Raw genomic sequence first — 18,667 nt, 5'->3', positions numbered from 1 at the left:
GTCATTGTTTGTGCATAATTTGGAAATTGAAAATAGTTTGATAGATAGGAAGTTAGGAACAAATATATAATTAAAAAAAAATTATAAATCTGATTACCTTTTCAATTTCTCATGTTCCTCCCTCTTGGTCACCATCAATCTCAAGGACAATTTGTGAGCTTTTTAGTGTGAGATTAAGTCTTAGGGTCAGGGCCGGTCTTGAGATTTTGAAGGCCATGTGAGAATCTTAAATTGGGGCCTCACATATGCTAACACAAACTTACACCATTACGTAATGTCATACAATAAATGTTTTTTTTTCTTAAAGTGACTAAAGTACCCCTACTCCCAAGGACAAATTTGAAATTTCACAAAAGAATTAAATTGGATTAAATCAATTAAATTGGGTCAGAGATGTTACACTTTTTGAATAATCACCATGATTGTGACGATAAGTCTTTGTCATCATAGATCATATTCAGATATTAAATATTTTTTAACACCTAATTTATTTTGTATCAATATTCCAGGAACATCATTAATTAGATGCAATTATTTTGGTTGAGTTAGTTGGATGCATTATTTTTTGCAAAATTGAATATCTGAGCATAGGGTTTAGGGTATTTATTATTTCAGTTTGTGGTTGTGAAACTAGCTGGGATATTGAATGTTGGTGTTGACATCGGACAAGCCTTTAACACAAGCGGGTTTTGAAGTCGCGCCCTAAATAAAAGTTGAGGCCTTGCAAACCAACACAACTAGGAACGTCTTTGTGTCAACAATTTGCTCACTTGGTATATATATAACATTTGTTAAACATATATTATACACATAAAAAAAATCGGAGCCCCTAAAAAATCAGGGCCCTGTGCGGTGGCACCACTTGCACACCCTCCGGGCCACCCCTGCTTAGGGTTACAATATGATATGAGAAAAAAAGGATGAGAGAAATTGAAAATAATGGATGGATTGAAGAGAGATGGGGAAAACTAACTAGGATTAAATAGAGTTCTTCCACGGAGAAACTAACTAGGAGAGGAATTGCCTTCCTCAAGGACAAGTTGTTTCTATTTATGCGTGGGAAACGAAGAAACCTTCTGAAAAGAGGAAATGAAGAAACCTAATTTAATCGTGTGTTGTTTATGTTTTTTTTAAAAATAAATTGAACAATAGTATATATATAATATATATAAAAAAATTTGGATTAAGGGCCCAAGGCCCCTCTCGCCCACCCCAAGGCCTGCTCTGGCAATTTGCAACCAGTCCAAAACGATTTGTTTGATCTCAACCAGTCAAGAAAGACTGCTCTCTCTCTCTCTGTGCTTTCTTGTGGGTTGAGCTTGGAAGAAGCAAAGCCATGACAGTTGCGCTGCCAAAAAAAATACATGACACTTGTGGTCTATATAATTGCAGTTTTTAGCAATTTTTCATTTTGGTTATTATAATTTCACCTGAAGTCCAAAATTCTTGGACTATTTTGTTTTTCTTAATGTCAATTTGCTTTATTATTCTTGGACTATATTTTTTATGCTCCAATGAAGTCCAAAATTCTTGGACTATTTTGTTTTTCTTAATGTCAATTTGCTTTATTATTCTTGGACTATATTTTTTATGCTCCAATGAAGTCCAAAATTAAGTGATTTTTCGGTTTGAACATTCCACGCTGAGGCTTACTGATAATGATGATGTACGGCAGTCAAGGAAGACTTCTGTTCATAGTCTTAATCTATACGCTATATTTTTTGTTTCTGGGCATTAGCTTGAAAGAAAAGAAGCCATGGCATCTGAGTTAGCAATTATAACAAGCGAAGATGAGCATTATAATGGCAAGATGACCCTGCTTGTGGTGATATCTTGTATGGTTGCTGCCATGGGAGGCATTATTTATGGCTATGATATTGGGATTTCAGGTCAGTCAGCTTCTCTAGTAACACATATATATCGAATTAGTTCTTGTAATACTTGCCAAAAATAAATATAAAAAATAAAAAATTCATTGACTTATTATGCAAGTACTAATCCTGATTAATTCATGAAGGTGGAGTGACTTCAATGGAGCCATTTCTCAAGAAATTCTTCCCAGAAGTGTACACTAAAATGAAAGAAGACACCAAAACCAGCAACTACTGCAAATTTGATAGCCAACTTTTGACAACATTTACATCCTCACTCTATATAGCTGGCCTTGTAGCTTCCTTCTTTGCCTCTTCAGTCACCAGAGCATTCGGCCGAAAGCCTTCAGTCCTTGTAGCTGGTGCCTTATTCCTTGCTGGTTTGGCCCTAGGCGGTGCAGCTACTAATATCGTCATGCTAATATCTGGTCGCATCTTGCTTGGTGTTGGGGTTGGCTTTGCAAACCAGGTATTATGCTCCATATTTGATTTTTTTTTTTCGTTTTTTTTAAAAAAAAATACTTAAGATTGGTTTATAGGGTAATGTTCTATTCAAAGAAAGTTGAGATTCCACCCCAAAACCAATTGGCAATGGGGAAAGTAGCACAACACCTTCTAATGTCTTGGAAGGTTTTTTAACTTTCCAATGTATGGCATTTTCACCTTCACATTTTCACACACTCAACGGCCACATGTGGACAAACCAAGTTGAGGTTCCACCCTAAAACCAATTGGCAATGAGGGGAGTAGCCTTATAAGCCCTTGCAAAGTTTTCTAACTTACCAATGTGAAACATTTTCACCTTCACATTCTCACACTGTTGCCATACATATTACTCGCTATTTTTAAACAAAATTCTTGAAACATAGGATGCCATGGCAGACAAAACTTTCCATAGTTTATTTTATATACATTTCAATAATATTATGTGCTATAACATTTGGTTCCACACAATCAAACATATCCTTGCAGTCAGTCCCACTTTATCTCTCAGAAATGGCACTACCTAGACACAGAGGAGCTTTCAACATTGGCTTCCAATTATGTGTTGGCATTGGAGTATTATCAGCTAACCTCATCAACTTTGGCACCGAAAAGATCAGAGGCGGCTCTGGCTGGCGAATCTCCCTATCCTTGGCAGCAGTCCCAGCTTCAATACTAACTTTGGGTGCTATTTTCCTGCCAGAAACACCCAACAGCGTTATCCAAAGCACCAACGACCACCAAAAAGCCAAGTCAATGCTACAACGAACACGAGGATGCGAAGATGTCCAAGCAGAACTGGATGATCTCATCAAAGCAAGTGAAAATTCAAAAACCATCAAACACCCTTTTAAGAAATTGATGCAAAGAAAATATAGGCCTCAACTTGTTATGGCAATTGCCATGCCATTCTTTACACAAGTGACTGGGATCAATGTCTTCTCATTTTATGCCCCGATACTTTTTAGAACACTTGGTTTAAGTGAAAGCATGTCACTCTTGTCAGCTGTGATGAGCACCGGCGCTGCGGGTACTGGCGCGACGTTTATATCAATGCTTATGGTGGACAAACTAGGCAGAAGAACTCTGTTTGCAATAGGGGGAATTCAAATGTTTGTGTCACAAGTTATAGTAGGGAGCATAATGGCAGCTGAGCTAGGTGACATTGGTGGAATGAACAAAGGGTATGCATATTTGGTGCTGATCTTTGTGTGTGTGTATGTAGCTGCGTTTGCTTGGTCATGGGGCCCACTAGGGTGGCTGATCCCAAGTGAGATTTTCCCATTGGAGATAAGATCAGCTGGGCAAAGTGTTACAGTGGCAGTAAACTTTGTGTCGACTTTTGTTATTGCTCAATCATTTCTGTCCATGCTTTGTCACTTCAAGTCTGGGATTTTCTTCTTTTTTGGAGGTTGGGTTATGGTGATGACTGGTTTTGTGTACCTCTTGTTGCCTGAGACTGCAAATATTCCTATTGAGAAGATGGATAGGGTGTGGAGAGAGCATTGGTTTTGGAACAGATTTGTGCGATAAGTGAGGGGGGATAGTGATTAATTAAGCTGTAATTAATGATGTGGTAAATTGATTGTTAATCCATCTAACCAAAAAGGTTAGAGGTTAATTGGATTGTACCACTTTAGGGTTATTGGCGTGATGTAATTTGGGACCATATGTAGAAGTTTACTGAAAAAACAAATCACATGAGAGAGGGCTATGACGGTTTGTCCTTACTCGGCGGCATGTCTGAATATGAACTAAACTAATTAAAAAATCATATCTTAAACCAATGAATTAGACCTTAATTTAAGCTAACAGGCTTAGTTTATGCTAAATGCCTAATAATCATGCATTATGATAAGTGACTAGTAATTTGCCCATATCAAGGACACTTGGCATAACCAAGGAAAGCTCAGGTTTTTTTTAAGCATCAGTTTTTGGCAGCTTCTAAGCTAACATTGCTGGTCAAGCATGGATATGGCTGTTTTTTCATTCTTTTATTGTATTTTCTTCCTTCCCTAATATTTTACTTTATTTATGTGGAAAAATAAAAGATTCTGTTCCAAACTTCCAATAATTCCAATAATTCACTCAACTTTTTATTGTAGCCTAGCGGTACTCTTCTGTCCCAACAATTGGTAAGTTGAATGGTCCTGCTTGAATATTGAGTTTTGTAACATGACGTGTCTGATAGAGACTCTGATTGCAACTAGTCCAAAAAGATTTGTTTGATCTCAACCAGTCAAGTAAGACTGCTCTACATTTGCTGTTCTCTTTGTACAAGTTACATCTTTGAATTCTCTCTTCCCCTCTCTCTGTGCTCTCTTGTGGGTGAGCTTGGAAGAAGCTAGCCATGGCAGTTGGGTTGGCAATATCAAGTGCAGGAGGGCAATACAATGGCAAGATGACACCATTTGTGCTCCTCTCTTGCATGGTGGCAGCCACAGGAGGAGTTATTTTTGGCTATGACATTGGAATTTCAGGTCTCAATTTCATACTCAAATCAGTTCATTTAAATTTGCAAAACTATATAATGTTAAAGTCAGCGAACTTTATGCAAGTAAACTGCTATATGTGAAGGTGGAGTGACATCAATGGAACCATTTCTCAAAAAGTTCTTCCCAGAAGTGTACACCAGGATGAAATCCGACATGAAAATCAGCAACTATTGCAAATTCGATAGCGAATTGTTGACCTCCTTCACATCCTCACTCTACATAGCTGGCCTTTTAGCTTCCCTTTTTGCCAGTTTGGTCACTAGAGCATATGGCCGCAAGCCTTCCATCCTTGCTGGGGGTGCTGCATTTCTTGCCGGTTCGGCTTTAAACGGTGCAGCTTTGAACATCTACATGCTAATCCTCGGTCGCATCTTGCTTGGTGTTGGTGTTGGTTTTGCTAATCAGGTAGTATTTTTTGCCCCTAAACCAAATGCAGGTTTTTTCTTGTTACTTTGTTGCATAATCTATTTGTTTTGTGCAGGCTGTTCCTTTGTATCTTTCGGAAATGGCACCAGCAAAACACAGAGGAGCAATTAACAATGGCTTCCAATTTAGTGTTGGCATTGGTGCTCTGTCAGCTAACCTCATCAACTACGGCACTGAAAAGATCAAAGCCGGTTGGGGTTGGCGAATCTCCCTAGCCATGGCTGCAGTCCCTGCCTCAATGCTAACACTTGGTGCATTTTTCCTTCCTGAAACACCAAACAGTCTCATTCAGCGCAGCATAGACCACCAAAGGGCCAAGCAAATGTTACAGCGCATCAGAGGCGTTGATGATGTAGAAGCAGAGCTTGATGATCTCATCAAAGCAAACAACGTATCGAAAACTATCAAACACCCTTTCAAGAAAATCTTAGAGAGAAAGTATAGGCCTCAACTTGTCATGGCAATAGCCATACCATTTTTCCAGCAAGTGACAGGGATCAATGTCATAGCCTTTTATGCCCCGATTCTTTTTCGAACAATTGGTTTGGGAGAAAGCGCATCGCTTTTGTCTGCTGTCATGACCGGCGTAGTTGGTACAATCTCAACCTTCATATCTATGCTCATAGTGGACAACTTTGGGAGAAGAGCTTTGTTCATGGTAGGGGGAATTCAAATGTTGGTGTCACAAATTATGGTTGGGGGTGTGATGGCAGCTCAGCTTGGTGATCATGGTGGAGTGAGCAAAGGGTATGCATATTTAGTGCTGGTTTTGATATGCATATATGTAGCAGGATTTGGGTGGTCATGGGGGCCTCTTGGATGGCTGGTGCCTAGTGAGATTTTCCCGTTGGAAATTCGATCAGCCGGGCAAAGCATCAATGTGGTTGTGAATTTTTTGTTCACTTTCATTGTTGCTCAAACTTTTCTAGCAATGCTTTGCCACTTCAAGTCCGGGATTTTCTTCTTTTTTGGGGGTTGGGTGATGGTGATGACCGTGTTCGTCTACTTGTTTTTGCCAGAGACGAAGAACGTGCCTATTGAGAAGATGGAGATGGTGTGGGTGGAGCACTGGTTTTGGAGGAGAATTGTGGGGGATTTTAGCAAGGACGCTAAGATAGAAGCGCCTTGATGCGGTTGTATTGTGAATTGTAATGATACAAAATTCACATTACAATAGGATATGTATAGATATAGAAGTAAGGCACTTTCTGTGTTCGTTTTGAGGTTCGAATGTCATTTTGATGTTGGGCTCCTCTTTCAGTTATTTGGATCTATTGGGCTATCTCTGGCCCCTTACCTTTTGAGACATGACACATTTTCAAACTATAATAATATCAAAACATTTTCATCATAATTCATCAAGGTAAATAAAGTACATTCATAGTCTCCAATTAAATAAATAAATTTTTTATGTATTACATAGTTTTTAAAAAAAATTATAAAACAGAGTAGATCCATTCATATTACAAGATTACACATGAAGAACACTGCTCCAAAGGAGGGCTCTTGTAAATAAAAAAGCAATAAATATAAACAATAAAATACAACCAATGCAAAAACAGTGAGCAAACTATAAATTACATAGTTTATTTATTTATACACAAGCGATATTAAGTGAAATGATAATCGAACCTTAGAACCTCAAGTGTAAGAAGTAAATACTCTTAATCAAGTTCCTCGTGCCTGTTACATAGTTGACAGACAGTAATATTATCTTTTTTTTGGCTGACCGCGTAGTTGAATTTTGTAAATTTATGTCACATCCATAAGATAACACATTCAATCACGACTTGATAATATTAATAGATTTGGTTCCTTTGATTTTATATTTGCAAGTAGGAGACCCAATAAAACACAAAATGTCAAAACGTGGGACCTTCAAAATAGGCAACAACCGTTTCATGAAAATAAAAATAAAAATAAAACAAAGATAGGGACACTGCAGTCTACTATAAACAAAAAAAAAATGTTAATCTCAGTCTACACACACAACGGTTATATTCAGTTGAAGTACCCTCCAGAATCCTGGTCCGCGTTTGAGCGCCAACGTGGCGGGACACTATTGGTGGGTTTACTCGACTGACAGCCCAGCCAATCGCAGAGAAGCGCCTTATTTTGAATTTCCTAAATTTGATGACTTTCTCTCTCTCTCTCTCTCTCTCTCTCTCTCTGTGTATCTCTTTATAAAAAAAAGGGATTTTTATTTTTCAATTTCAATTTTCACGTTTCAGCTTGTTTTGCCTTTCGCTTCCAGCTTCCTTGATCAGCAATCCCAAGAGAGGTAATCTTTTTTTATGAATTCGTTATTAGTTTAAAATTAGGGTTTCGTTTGTTTTTGAATATTGGAAACTAACTTTTCTTCAAGTATTACGGTAGTAGTACTGTTCGTTTCTTTTTTTGTCTAGTTCCATGTTTGATCAGGCTGCGATTGATATTGATTTGGGCTATTTGTATTTGTACCCAAAAGGAAGTAGGGTTTGAGAATTGGACTGTTGTTGAAAGAGGAATTAAATCTATTTACCAAAAGAAAGAGGACCTAAATCTTTATCCGGTGACAATGAAATATAATTGATTGAAGCTGATTGGCTTAGTTGAGCTTAAATTTTTTACTTTTTAGTAACAAGAAGAGAAAGACCTTGATTGTTGTTTTTTGGGAGGGGGTTTGATCTTCTTTCATTTCCTTAGCATCCAAAGCTGGTTCCTTTTTCCTTAGTCTTTTTGTAACCAAAGTGAGAAAACATGCTGAGGTTATTGTAAATTTTTTTCCTTAAATTAGTAGAACCTCCACAAACTAGTAGTTTTCAGCCTTAAACTAGTAGTTTTCAGCATTCTTTGACATTTTTTATACTGCCTTTCCTTTAAAACAGGCTAATTTAATTCTGGTTAGTTCAACTGCTTCAATGCCTTCTGCAACGTCACCCCGGTGGCAAGAGAAGGCTAGTGGTTTCTTTTCTACCTCAGGTACCTTTTGATTACACAGTTTCTCTTGTTTACTCCTTTTTTTTTTTAAGTGTTGTTTAACTATAGCTAAGTCTTAATGAAGGGGTGAAGCTTAAAGAAGCTGGACAATCTGCTGGAACATTTGTTGAAGAGGTCACTAAGGATGCAAAAGTTAATGTAACTGATATGGCAGAACGTGTAGGGTCAATGTTCAAAAGTCGGTGGGCGCTTCTTCAAGAACCATCGACAAGACATGCTGTCCAGGAACGCCTTATAACTGCTGCTGCTACGACCGGGACATTGTTTAGGAAGGGCTTATTAGAGACAAAAGACAAGGTTTCTGTTGGGAAGATAAAAGTTGAAGAGGTAGATTTCCTAGAACTTTAATAGGTGAAAGTGATTCATATCCAACTTAAGGCTTGTAAAGATTTCCAGTTATTATGAAAGTTAAAACCTACATCTCATGCTAACGTTGAATGGTTTTGACAATAAATTCGTACTTCTGTAAATGCTGATTTGGATTTTGTCTAGAGCTTGACAATATGAACTTGCATCATCCATAAAATAGGCATGATTCTGAAGTTGAGATGATAACTGAAACACTTGAAATGGTGACTTTTCTTTCAGGTGGCAAAGAAGACTGCCCAAAAGAGCAAAACTATTTTGAGTGACATTGAAAGATGGCAGAAGGTATGTAATTTTGAGAAAATTGTTACCTTTCTTTTCTTCTTTTTCTATAGACATTTAAAAATTCTTATTCTTGTTTTTTCATTTTCAGGGTGTTGCAAGCACTGATGGTAAGTCACACAGGGTTCCTTCTAGACTTTATACATATGCATAGCTGTAAGGTGGATTTTGTATAATCATAAACTTCATTAGTTCCCATTTTTTGAAGAATGGTGAAAATGTGGATCCTCTACATCTCCGTATGGTTTTTGCGTTAATGATCAAGCTTTGTATACTAGGATGGTGGTCGCTTTTAATCCTGGAATGGATAGTGATTGTAAGTTTAATTTTCATTTGCGCTAATTTAACGTTTATTTTCAGTTTTTGGAGTTCCAATTGAAGTTACTGTGCAACGGCAACAATCTAGCAGGCCCATTCCTCATATTTTGGTCAAATGTGCAGATTATCTCATATTATCAGGTACTGCAATCTAAGAACCTACACTTCTCTGATCTGTATACATTTATTTCAGGAATTATTAACTTGTTCTTGATTGTTTGTGGCTTCTAGGACTAAACACACCATATCTATTTAAAGGGGAGGGAGATAAAAAAGTCATTCAACAATTGGTTTCACTGTACAACCAAGGTATCTGACATATCTGTGTGTGTTTGTGTTTTCTTTTTATTTCTGTCTTTTGAACAAAGTTTTCTGAGTTGTTCAATTTGGACAACATTAATCTAATGTTGTAATATTGCATATATCAGATTCAAATGCATCATTACCAGAGGGAATAAATCCAATTGACGTAGCAGCTCTAATCAAATGTTACCTAGCTACCCTTCCCGAGCCACTAACCACATTTGAGCTTTATAATGAGATCAAAGGTGCTCGTTCCAGCATACATGCGATGAGAAACATGCTGAGGAGGCTTCCAACTGTAAACTACACGACCCTAGAATTTATTACTGCACTACTGCTCCGCGTAAGCCAGAAGTCGGTTCTTAACAAGGCAGGAAACTCTCTCTCTCTCTCTCTCTCTCTCTCTCTCTCTGTTATAGACATGGATTGGTTATTCATAGCCGGATATTTGATAAGCATGCTAAATAGTTGATAACTTTATATAGATGGACACACAAAGCCTTGCAATGGAGATGGCCCCTGTTCTAATTTGGCAGAAGGGCAGGACACCAGACCTATATAGGAAATATTGGAGTGAACCATCAAAAGGTCCTTCCAAGAAGAACTTGGATCCAGAGCCAACTTATAGTGCTTGGGATATGCTTTCTGGTGAGTGGTTCATTCTCATAAATACAAGATTCAATTGGACTCCATTCAAATGCAGAGATGATAGAAATATTGCAATGTATATTGTTTCGAATAGGAGCAGTTTATGTATAATGCATACTTATAACACTTGTAGGATTAGAACTAAATACATTGGAATGAATCTCAATATACTTATGCTGACATTTGATGCCTTTGACGTCTTTTAACTACACTTTTTCAAATGTTATATGCGAGAGAAAAAAAGGTGAAGAAATGGAACAGTGAGATCTTTGTTGTTTTTACATTTGACTGATGAAAATAGTCATCTTTATTCGTTCTTTTTAGTTGAAGTTCAACAATGCCAAAGTTTCATTGAAAAAAGAAAAGCCTAAAGCTAAAGTTACATATAAAGTTTTCTATTACTCCCTCTAACCATATGAATGTGTAAATCATCAGTAGGTCAAAATACATGGGCTGATTGTTTGAAGAAGAACTGAATTGTAGAAAGAAAGAAAATAGCACTATTTGTTTTTTCATTAGCGAATTATTCCTGTGTTAGACAAATTATCGGAAACAAATAGGTTTTATATTGTTGGTTTTTTGACAGAAGGTATTCTTTTTTTTTTTTTTAATTCTTTGTTCCTTTGCTTTACATCTTTATTGTGGATTCAGATGAAGACGATGCTGTAGATGATTCCATTCCCTTGGATGATGGCGTGCCCATTGACTTCGGCGCTATTGAGGTTGTCCAGTGCCTCATGGGACATCACAATGCCATTTTCACAGATGCAAACGAAACAATCTGGAGATGACACAAATTGCTTATTTCCTCATGCAGCAGGGGATAATTGAGTTGGACAGTCCCAACTGTTAATGTTTCCAGAATGAAATCAGATCTGGTTGATGACGATTACAAAGATGTTATGATCTTTTCCAATCCTGAGAAGGTTCAAACTTTATTTCTATTTGGAATACGGTCAACCATGAATTGCTTGCTAGGGGAGAAGAAGCTATTGTGTGCTTAGTGTGCAGCTGTTAAAAGCTTGGATTTAATACAAATTGGACTTGTGATTGGTTTTTGCATTATTTTTTACTTTAGGAGGTGTTAGTGCATCACCATTGGAGTATGTTAATTTCTTAATAATATCAGTTTATACTGAGTTTAAGCTGGTTTTAACTGGCAGTATAGACTAGGTCTATATTCGACTAGCACATTGTACAAAGAAGTAACTTTTTTGGATATTCAACAATTAAAAAAAAATATATTTATTGAAGAAAAAGGATCTGCATGTCTGTTGGGTACTTGTGTCTCAGTAATTAAGCAATAGTTCCCTTTCTTAAAGCAAAGTCACCAACATACCAAATAGTAGTTACACAAGACAAGCTCCCAAGAACTTATAACTCCGACGAGCTCGTAAGTGTTTCAAGATAATCAAGCATCTCCGGTGGGAAATCATCGAAAACAAAGTTGGGGATCGAAAGGTCTTTTACTTCTCCTAGCTTTGTACTTACAGCATTCTCCTTAAAGAACTTCTGGCCAATTTCACATTCAGTAACCTCCTGCCCAAACATGTCCAACAAGTCGGGAGCCATAGGGTCTTGGTCAAGTTCCTTGCATTCTGACAAAAATGGAAGGTCCAGTTGGGGCTGAGGGAGCTGAGACAGAGAGTAGTGTGGTGGGGAATCAATCGGCAAGATCATATTAAGGGGCGTGGCCTCAAGTATTGGCTGCTCTGCTTCCACATTTAGCAGGTATGGTTTTACCAAATCTGGCAGGGGCACCATTCTGAACTTTTGAGAATTTGAAAAGCAATTGTGGGTTTCATTGTTGAAGCATGATGTGACCTCCTCAATAGCAGAACTGCATGGATCAGGAGGAACCTGAAAATCAAAAAATTGTAAATGGTACACACTCGATAAACATTCTGTCTAGAAAGTTTGACAACATTAATTGCAACCTTAACCTCTGGTAATTCATGATGGACAAGAGGGCTCTTCCCTTTGTTGTTCTGGGACTGTAGTGATGTTGATTTCTGCAAAATCCTCTCGAACCGCTTCCGTCTCGTGCTCCAGAAATTTTTCACATCATTATCTGTTCTCCCTGGCAAATATGTTGCGATTTTCGCCCACTTGTTCCCGAATTGTGCTTGCAGTTGTATCACCATCCTCTCTTCCTCTGCTGAAAACTTGCTTCCACTTTGTAGTAAAGTTCACATTTTTCGTATCGTTAGCATCAATATTAAGCAGGAACGTTACAGAAACACAACAACAAAAATTGTCCAAAACCCACCAACAAAGAAAACATGCTAAAATAAAATAAAAACCAAAACTGCGTGTTGCATGTAAACGCATAAATAAACAATTAGTGTTTGCTAATATAAATTATGAGGGCTTACGTCTTCAAGTTGGGTCTAAGCTTGTTAATCCATCTGAGACGACATGATTTTCCAGTTCGTGGCAAAAGGCCCTTGGATCGAATGGAGCTCCAATCTCTTGGACCACATTTCTTCACATGACTTATCAGTACCTCATCTTCTTCAGCAGTCCATGGCCCTTTCTTAACGTTTGCATTTGGCCTCTCCATTTTTGAACAAAGTCTGATCAGTAATTTTCTTCACTCTAAATTCTCCAGAACATATACTTTTCCATCGATTTTCTTACGAAAATTCATTTGGGTTTCTTGCAAAAATGAAATTATTGAGAAGGATATTTTGAATTTGAGTTTTTGATGTGCAGCTATGTACTTGGGTTTGCATGGCTCATCTCATGGATGCTAGTGTTACAAATGAATTAAAGTCAGCCGTTAGATGATCAACTTTATTAGGATTAGGATTGAGTGGGACCGTCAAGCCTCAAAGATGATGAAATTAGAGGAGCCTGATTTAATGATCTCCTTGTTAATTGATCCTCTAATTGTAAATGAGAAACACTGGAACTTTTATGCCACTATCAGGAAAGTGGCAGTTTGGACGGTTAGTGGCAACACCCACAACCGCGCCTTTTCTTCTTTGATCAAAATAGACGATAAAATTACGTTTCTATCCCCGTTAGATCTTTTGATAATATCATCAATCACCAATATTGTATTTGATGAAGAAATAAAATCAAAGCAATTTGATTATTTAAAATGTAAAAAAAAAAAAAAAAAAAAAAAAGAAAGAGAACAAACAGACCATTAAATCTATGGAATTTAACAATAGAATATCCCTTCCACAAAGAAAAAAAAATCTCATAACCCCATCCTTTAAAAAAACACTACAACAAACAAAGAAACAATAATCATGGGAAATCTTTGTAGATGTCGGGCAATGTTGCAGCACCAATTCCAAGTGGATGAAGGGTGTTAGAATAGGAGGTGAAACAAACCTTCGAATTACCATATTGACACTGATGCTCACAAACTTGTTCAATCTGTTGACTTCGACCCATCATATTATAACTATAGACTTTCTTTCTAGTTGCAAATAGCAAGTCTTCCCATTCATGACTGTAAACCCTGCAATATAATTAGGGTTAGGCTCCATCAACCCCATTGCTCTAACCCTAATTTTCATAATCCGAATCGTAGTCTCTCAAAACCCATGCAGTGAACACAAACTTCTTCAGCCTTACCAAACAGATTGACTCAGATGAACTTTTCCTACTTCCCCACTTGAAAATCCCCAAATTGGATTTGTGTAAAGTATCATTCGACCCCTTCCTTGCATCATTAGGCAGTCTTAGTTTTCTTGTGGTATCATTGTTAATATCATATGCCACAATATATGGCCAATAGTATACACTTCCTCTGCGCCTCGAAGGATCACTACAATCTGAAACAAAATGGACAGCACCATTGTGATAAACAGGCATATCAAGATGAAGTTCTCTAGGACCGAATCCATGAACTTTTTTTTTCCTTCCATGTGCCCTCTTTTGGCGAGTAAATTTTGCACTCATAATAGGGTAACCAATCTCTTGGTGGCTGAATGATTAGTAACATTTAGTCTTGATGATCAGGGTCTGAAATTGGATTGTTAATGTTGCACTCAAGCACAACTCCTTTGGGCCGATTTACTTCTCCTAAATATTGTGGGGTTGGAATGGTTAGCCAAGTTTGTGTTGTGGGATTGCAAAGAAATAAGTTATGATCATCTCGGGTTTTGGTGTTTTGACAAAGTATCAAGCCATTACTTGATGCCAAGACCTTTGATCCGGTGTTTTCGAGAAACTGAAGAGATTTTTGGGGCACACCTGAGAAGAGTTGTTCACCAGGTAGTGAGTGATATTCTACTTTGTCACGATGCTTGGACCCGTTGGAGATACTGGGTTGAATAAAGAACCCTGAGTCATCCTTGACACGCAAGTTACGAGCTTGGGTCCACGCAAATAACTTGTTTGTTGAGAATTCAGAAAAAGATTTGCAGACACATTTGAATCTATAAATAGGCTTTGCTGGTAACCATGAGAAAACATATTGAAGTAAATCTTCGGAAAATTCCATAGCTAATATTCAAAAACCTGCATGCATGCAATAAATTTACAAATTGTCAGCACAAGGAAAACTGTGAGGAGTTCAAAGTATTTGTTAAATTTATATGTTTCAACACAAACCCATTCGAATCAGGAAACCTTTCAACACAAGGAAAAAAAAAAAATTGAATGAAGAAGAAGAATTAGGAAACCTACTCAAGAAATAGCAAACTTTCTATCACAATCTGATTCACATAATTATATCTATTTTTTATTGGAAGTAGAGGTTTCCCAATTCGAATGGGTTTATACACAAGGGTGTTTAAAAAGACCCCAAAAATATCTATTTGGGTTTGAAAGATGGCCCAAGCCCAAATAATTCTCACTCGAAGCACATTTAACTGAGCGAGTCATAATTGAGTTGACCCACCTTCAAGTGGGCAAGCCGAATCAACAGCAAGTCAAAACTCGTTCTTCTTCCTGAAGAAGGCCCAGCTCAGATAACAGAGCAGCAGCTGAGCTTTTGAAAGATGAAAGACCTTCACTCTCTGCTGCCACACTCCATGGCTGCCACCCATCTGAACTCTGCATCTATCTTTCTCCTTACATTTTCATTACTCTTCCTGGTAATTCAATCATATTTGATTTGATCACACTATCTTTTGCAATTTCTCCTTGTTTGTTTGCTAAGAAAACAGAGGAAAAGTCAAAGACATCTGCTTTTAAGTTTTTCTTATTAACCCAGTTCGATTATTTCATATCTCATTGCTAAGAAAACAGAGGAAAAGTCCAAGATTGCATTTTCTCAGAAATCAAACACTTCTATTTTGGTTCTTTCATTACACACATGATTGGATTGAATTATTCATTGAAGATCAAATTTTGAATGGGTTATTAGGTCATGGGACACGAAGCTTCGAATTCCGGGCAATACCCCGTGGTGGTGAGCACATGGCCATTCTTAGAGGCTGTGAGAGCAGCTTGGAGGGTTGTTGATAATGGGTTCTCTGCGGTGGATGCCGTTGTTGAGGGTTGTTCAGCTTGCGAGGAACTCAGATGTGATGGTACAGGTGGGTGCCTGAATTCTTGGATTTGGTTGAGTTATGTTCATGGAAGAAAACTGTTATTAGGAATTTGTGCTTTCCTTCTTTGCTCGTCTGTAATATTTGATTCTTTTCAGTATTAAGTTGTAAGTGCTGATTTTTTATACTTTATCTGCTTGATTGGGTAAATTATTTATGTGCGTTAGCATTATAGAGGGAGGGAGGGAGAGAGAGAATTGTTTGTGTCTGTCTAAAACTCATGATATAGAAGATGAAGGTGACAGAGAAGTTGTTGCCACTCTACTTGATTGTGAAGTTCATGTTAGCTACTAATTAATGAGTTACCAACCCCGGTTTAATTGTTATTATCTTGGATGTGATCGGAAAACCAGGCTGAATAATTTCTCACTGACTACAATACTAGCATGTAGCTTATTTCAATGTCACTTCGTATGAAAATGGAGCTTCAAATGATATTAGAATTTGTCTATCAATTGAGTTCTTGAAGAATGAAATCATAACCTAACATAAGTAAGTTTTGTTTTCTTAGCATACTAAAACCTTCTCTTCAATTGTGTAACTGATTTTGTGATCTCAAATGGAATAGTGCTAAGCATGTTAATGGGATTGATAATTACTATAAGAAATTATAATATGTGATATTATTGGGGCAGTTGGGCCTGGTGGGAGTCCAGATGAGAACGGAGAAACTACAATCGATGCTCTGGTCATGGATGGGGTAAGTAATATTTGCATTTTCCTTCTGTCGCAATTATTTTTCTTGTTACTACACCATTTTCTATTGCTTGCTCAAAAAATAACTATCTATTATGAGTTTGATAAGGACATGCATAGGTGACAATGGAGGTTGGAGCTGTTGCTGCCATGAGGTATATAAAGGATGGAATCAAAGCTGCTAGGCTGGTGATGCAGTATACCGAACACACTTTGCTTGTCGGAGAGCAAGCCTCAGCATTTGCTATTTCTATGGGTCTTCCAGGTCCGACAAACCTTAGTTCATCAGAGTCTATGGAGAAGTGGATCAAATGGAAAGAAAACCACTGCCAGCCTAATTTTTGGAAAGATGTTGTACCTGTAGATAGTTGTGGCCCTTATCATGCAAAGCACTTCCTGGGCTCTTCTCATGGGACATGTTCCAAAACCACTCTGATGGAAAATATTAAATCAAGATCATCTCATGTTGGTCGTCACAACCATGACACCATATCAATGGCAGTTTTTGATAAAGTAAGTTGATAACCTTAGCAAGGTTCCTTTAAATGCCTTGATTTCACTAATTACCATCTTTTTCTTGGTCTAGATGGGGAACATTGCTGTTGGTACCTCAACAAATGGAGCCACATTTAAGATCCCAGGGAGGTAAGTTGTACTGAGGCATACTACTAGTTGATACTAGTCTTATTGGTAAAAGTTAAAACTCAGTTTTTGCTTATCTGAATCCCTGTTCTTTTCTAATAAAAAATTTATTTTTTAGTACCGTTTGTACTTATTTGCGAAATTTGGTTCTGCTTCTGTAAAATACTGTACAAACAAAGTCATAAAGCTTTTTGACAAAATTGGGTTAGCTTCTCATCCATCTCTATTTGTTGCTATTAATTATGAAAGAATTAATGCCATAAAAAATAATCAAATAATGATGAAATGAGAAATTTATCACTCCATCCGTAGTTTCAATTCACCAGAGGCATTGCTCTCTTGACTGCAGGGTTGGTGATGGACCAATTGCAGGATCTTCTGCATATGCTGACGACGAAGTTGGTGCTTGTGGTGCAACTGGAGATGGTGATATCATGATGCGTTTCCTTCCATGGTAATGGAAAAAATATATTTTAATAAATTTTTGGTTATTTTTGGTCCTGGTCCTAGTTGGGTTCTTTTCTTATGGAGCAAACATTCCTTTGATGGCTGAAGCATTGGAATATTGCTAAAGGATGTCAATTTGGGTCAGCAAATCCTAGTATTTTAGATGATTAGGCTTTCCTCCTAATGAAATCCACAATTATTTATGTTCAGAATTTTTCCTTTAAGGTATTGATGAATCATTGGCTATAGACTTGCATATTCTCATAGCGTTAATCATTATGAGGTCAGGGTGAAACTCTAATCTGTAGAACAGGTTGAAGTCAATCCAGTCTCATAATTTGTCATAAACATAAAGTAAATACTCTTCTTAAACAAAACATACCTGTAGGAGGCTTGTTAAGCATTGTAAGCTGGCACGGAGGCTTTGAGTTATGAACATAGCAAGCCAACCTGAACCATCACATTTTCAGTTCTGGTTTACTTGGATTGAAAACTACTTGGGTAGTTCCTATGTAGGTTCATTCACCTGATATAATGAATGTGTTGTGTATGTTTAAGGAGGCTTTGTTTTGTACTTTCCCTTGTGCATTTAGTCCCAAATTTTCTTCTGGCTGGCGGCCATGATTGAAATAGATTCCTTGTCAAACTTATGTTGATGCACCTCTATTGAGTCCGTCACTTCCGTTTAATGAATCTAGCTATGTACTTTAAATGATTGAACTGCAGTTATCAAGTTGTGGAGAGTATGAGATTGGGGATGGAACCTAATCTTGCCGCGAAGGATGCAATATCACGAATTGCGAGAAAATTCCCTGATTTTGTAGGAGCTGTGTTTGCCATCAATAAGAAGGGCGTGCATGCTGGTGCTTGCCATGGATGGACGTTTCAGTACTCAGTAAGAAGCCCGGAAATGGATGATGTAAAGGTTTACACCGTGGTGCCCTGACAAAGCAACTGTCTGTCTTCATTGAAATGCTTTTCTCCACCACACAGTTTTTGTAGAGAATGAATTATATTTTTTTGAACTGTGTAATCTTGGATGAGAGGTTCAACTTATCGTCAAAATGATAACATCTTTTGATTAACTTTTGTTGAACTTGTGAGGAGACTTTTATATCAGAGGACTTTGTGGCTGTTTTTCTATTGAAGGAGTCTTAGCGGGTCATACCTAAACAGACTACGATCTCTCCTTTCTTTG

At 37.5% G+C, this 18,667-nt stretch overlaps 4 protein-coding genes and 1 pseudogene across 5 annotated transcripts; 4 read left to right on the top strand and 1 right to left on the bottom strand.

The window, feature by feature from the left end:
* The first annotated feature begins 1,348 nt into the window (after window positions 1-1,348).
* LOC110764671 (hexose carrier protein HEX6-like) lies at window positions 1,349-4,094 on the top strand. The gene is made up of 3 exons (XM_021967683.2): window positions 1,349-1,889; window positions 2,018-2,340; window positions 2,844-4,094. Exons 1-3 carry the CDS (start codon window positions 1,757-1,759, stop codon window positions 3,885-3,887), a joined length of 1,500 nt encoding a protein of 499 aa, XP_021823375.1. The 5' UTR covers window positions 1,349-1,756; the 3' UTR covers window positions 3,888-4,094.
* A 129-nt stretch (window positions 4,095-4,223) lies between these two features.
* LOC110764712 (hexose carrier protein HEX6-like) lies at window positions 4,224-6,579 on the top strand. Its single transcript, XM_021967727.2, has 3 exons — window positions 4,224-4,834; window positions 4,932-5,254; window positions 5,331-6,579. Exons 1-3 carry the CDS (start codon window positions 4,705-4,707, stop codon window positions 6,402-6,404), a joined length of 1,527 nt encoding a protein of 508 aa, XP_021823419.2. The 5' UTR covers window positions 4,224-4,704; the 3' UTR covers window positions 6,405-6,579.
* An 821-nt stretch (window positions 6,580-7,400) lies between these two features.
* LOC110764713 (small G protein family protein / RhoGAP family protein) lies at window positions 7,401-11,430 on the top strand. Its single transcript, XM_021967728.2, has 10 exons — window positions 7,401-7,556; window positions 8,143-8,236; window positions 8,319-8,581; window positions 8,843-8,905; window positions 8,994-9,012; window positions 9,263-9,361; window positions 9,452-9,529; window positions 9,649-9,893; window positions 10,009-10,171; window positions 10,823-11,430. The coding sequence occupies exons 2-10, from the start codon at window positions 8,176-8,178 to the stop codon at window positions 10,960-10,962; spliced, it is 1,131 nt and encodes a 376-aa protein (XP_021823420.1). The 5' UTR covers window positions 7,401-7,556; window positions 8,143-8,175; the 3' UTR covers window positions 10,963-11,430.
* A 115-nt stretch (window positions 11,431-11,545) lies between these two features.
* On the bottom strand, window positions 11,546-12,734 carry LOC110764684 (transcription factor DUO1 pseudogene; annotated as a pseudogene).
* Window positions 12,735-15,047: 2,313 nt separating this feature from the next.
* Window positions 15,048-18,612, top strand: LOC110764705 (N-terminal nucleophile aminohydrolases (Ntn hydrolases) superfamily protein). 2 transcript variants are annotated; one of them, XM_021967716.2, is made up of 7 exons: window positions 15,048-15,228; window positions 15,501-15,672; window positions 16,320-16,384; window positions 16,501-16,893; window positions 16,967-17,025; window positions 17,372-17,476; window positions 18,196-18,612. In XM_021967716.2, exons 1-7 carry the CDS (start codon window positions 15,133-15,135, stop codon window positions 18,413-18,415), a joined length of 1,110 nt encoding a protein of 369 aa, XP_021823408.1. In that variant the 5' UTR covers window positions 15,048-15,132; the 3' UTR covers window positions 18,416-18,612. The 2 variants fall into 2 exon arrangements, with proteins under 2 accessions (XP_021823408.1, XP_021823409.1); XM_021967717.2 differs by lacking the exon at window positions 15,048-15,228 and having other exon boundaries at window positions 15,597-15,672; window positions 16,490-16,893.
* Window positions 18,613-18,667: the final 55 nt, after the last annotated feature.

The sequence above is a fragment of the Prunus avium genome, chromosome 2 (assembly GCF_965620075.1).
Source record: "Prunus avium chromosome 2, drPruAviu1.hap1.1, whole genome shotgun sequence".
NCBI lineage: Eukaryota > Viridiplantae > Streptophyta > Magnoliopsida > Rosales > Rosaceae > Prunus > Prunus avium.
This window is presented reverse-complemented; position numbering and strand designations above follow the sequence as displayed.

What these genes read in the sequence shown, in the direction of transcription:
- LOC110764712 (XM_021967727.2), top strand. Translation starts at nt 4,705, where the DNA reads ATGGCAGTTGGGTTGGCAATATCAAGTGCAGGAGGGCAATACAATGGC. An exon ending in CTATGACATTGGAATTTCAG is followed by an intron (nt 4,835 to 4,931) that starts GTCTCAATTTCA and finishes CTATATGTGAAG; the next exon opens with GTGGAGTGACATCAATGGAA. An exon ending in GTGTTGGTTTTGCTAATCAG is followed by an intron (nt 5,255 to 5,330) that starts GTAGTATTTTTT and finishes TGTTTTGTGCAG; the next exon opens with GCTGTTCCTTTGTATCTTTC.
- LOC110764705 (XM_021967716.2), top strand. Translation starts at nt 15,133, where the DNA reads ATGAAAGACCTTCACTCTCTGCTGCCACACTCCATGGCTGCCACCCAT. An exon ending in CATTTTCATTACTCTTCCTG is followed by an intron (nt 15,229 to 15,500) that starts GTAATTCAATCA and finishes ATGGGTTATTAG; the next exon opens with GTCATGGGACACGAAGCTTC. An exon ending in ATGATGCGTTTCCTTCCATG is followed by an intron (nt 17,477 to 18,195) that starts GTAATGGAAAAA and finishes ATTGAACTGCAG; the next exon opens with TTATCAAGTTGTGGAGAGTA.
- LOC110764713 (XM_021967728.2), top strand. Translation starts at nt 8,176, where the DNA reads ATGCCTTCTGCAACGTCACCCCGGTGGCAAGAGAAGGCTAGTGGTTTC. An exon ending in GGAAGATAAAAGTTGAAGAG is followed by an intron (nt 8,582 to 8,842) that starts GTAGATTTCCTA and finishes CTTTTCTTTCAG; the next exon opens with GTGGCAAAGAAGACTGCCCA. An exon ending in AGAAGTCGGTTCTTAACAAG is followed by an intron (nt 9,894 to 10,008) that starts GCAGGAAACTCT and finishes AACTTTATATAG; the next exon opens with ATGGACACACAAAGCCTTGC.
- LOC110764671 (XM_021967683.2), top strand. Translation starts at nt 1,757, where the DNA reads ATGGCATCTGAGTTAGCAATTATAACAAGCGAAGATGAGCATTATAAT. An exon ending in CTATGATATTGGGATTTCAG is followed by an intron (nt 1,890 to 2,017) that starts GTCAGTCAGCTT and finishes TAATTCATGAAG; the next exon opens with GTGGAGTGACTTCAATGGAG. An exon ending in GGGTTGGCTTTGCAAACCAG is followed by an intron (nt 2,341 to 2,843) that starts GTATTATGCTCC and finishes ATATCCTTGCAG; the next exon opens with TCAGTCCCACTTTATCTCTC.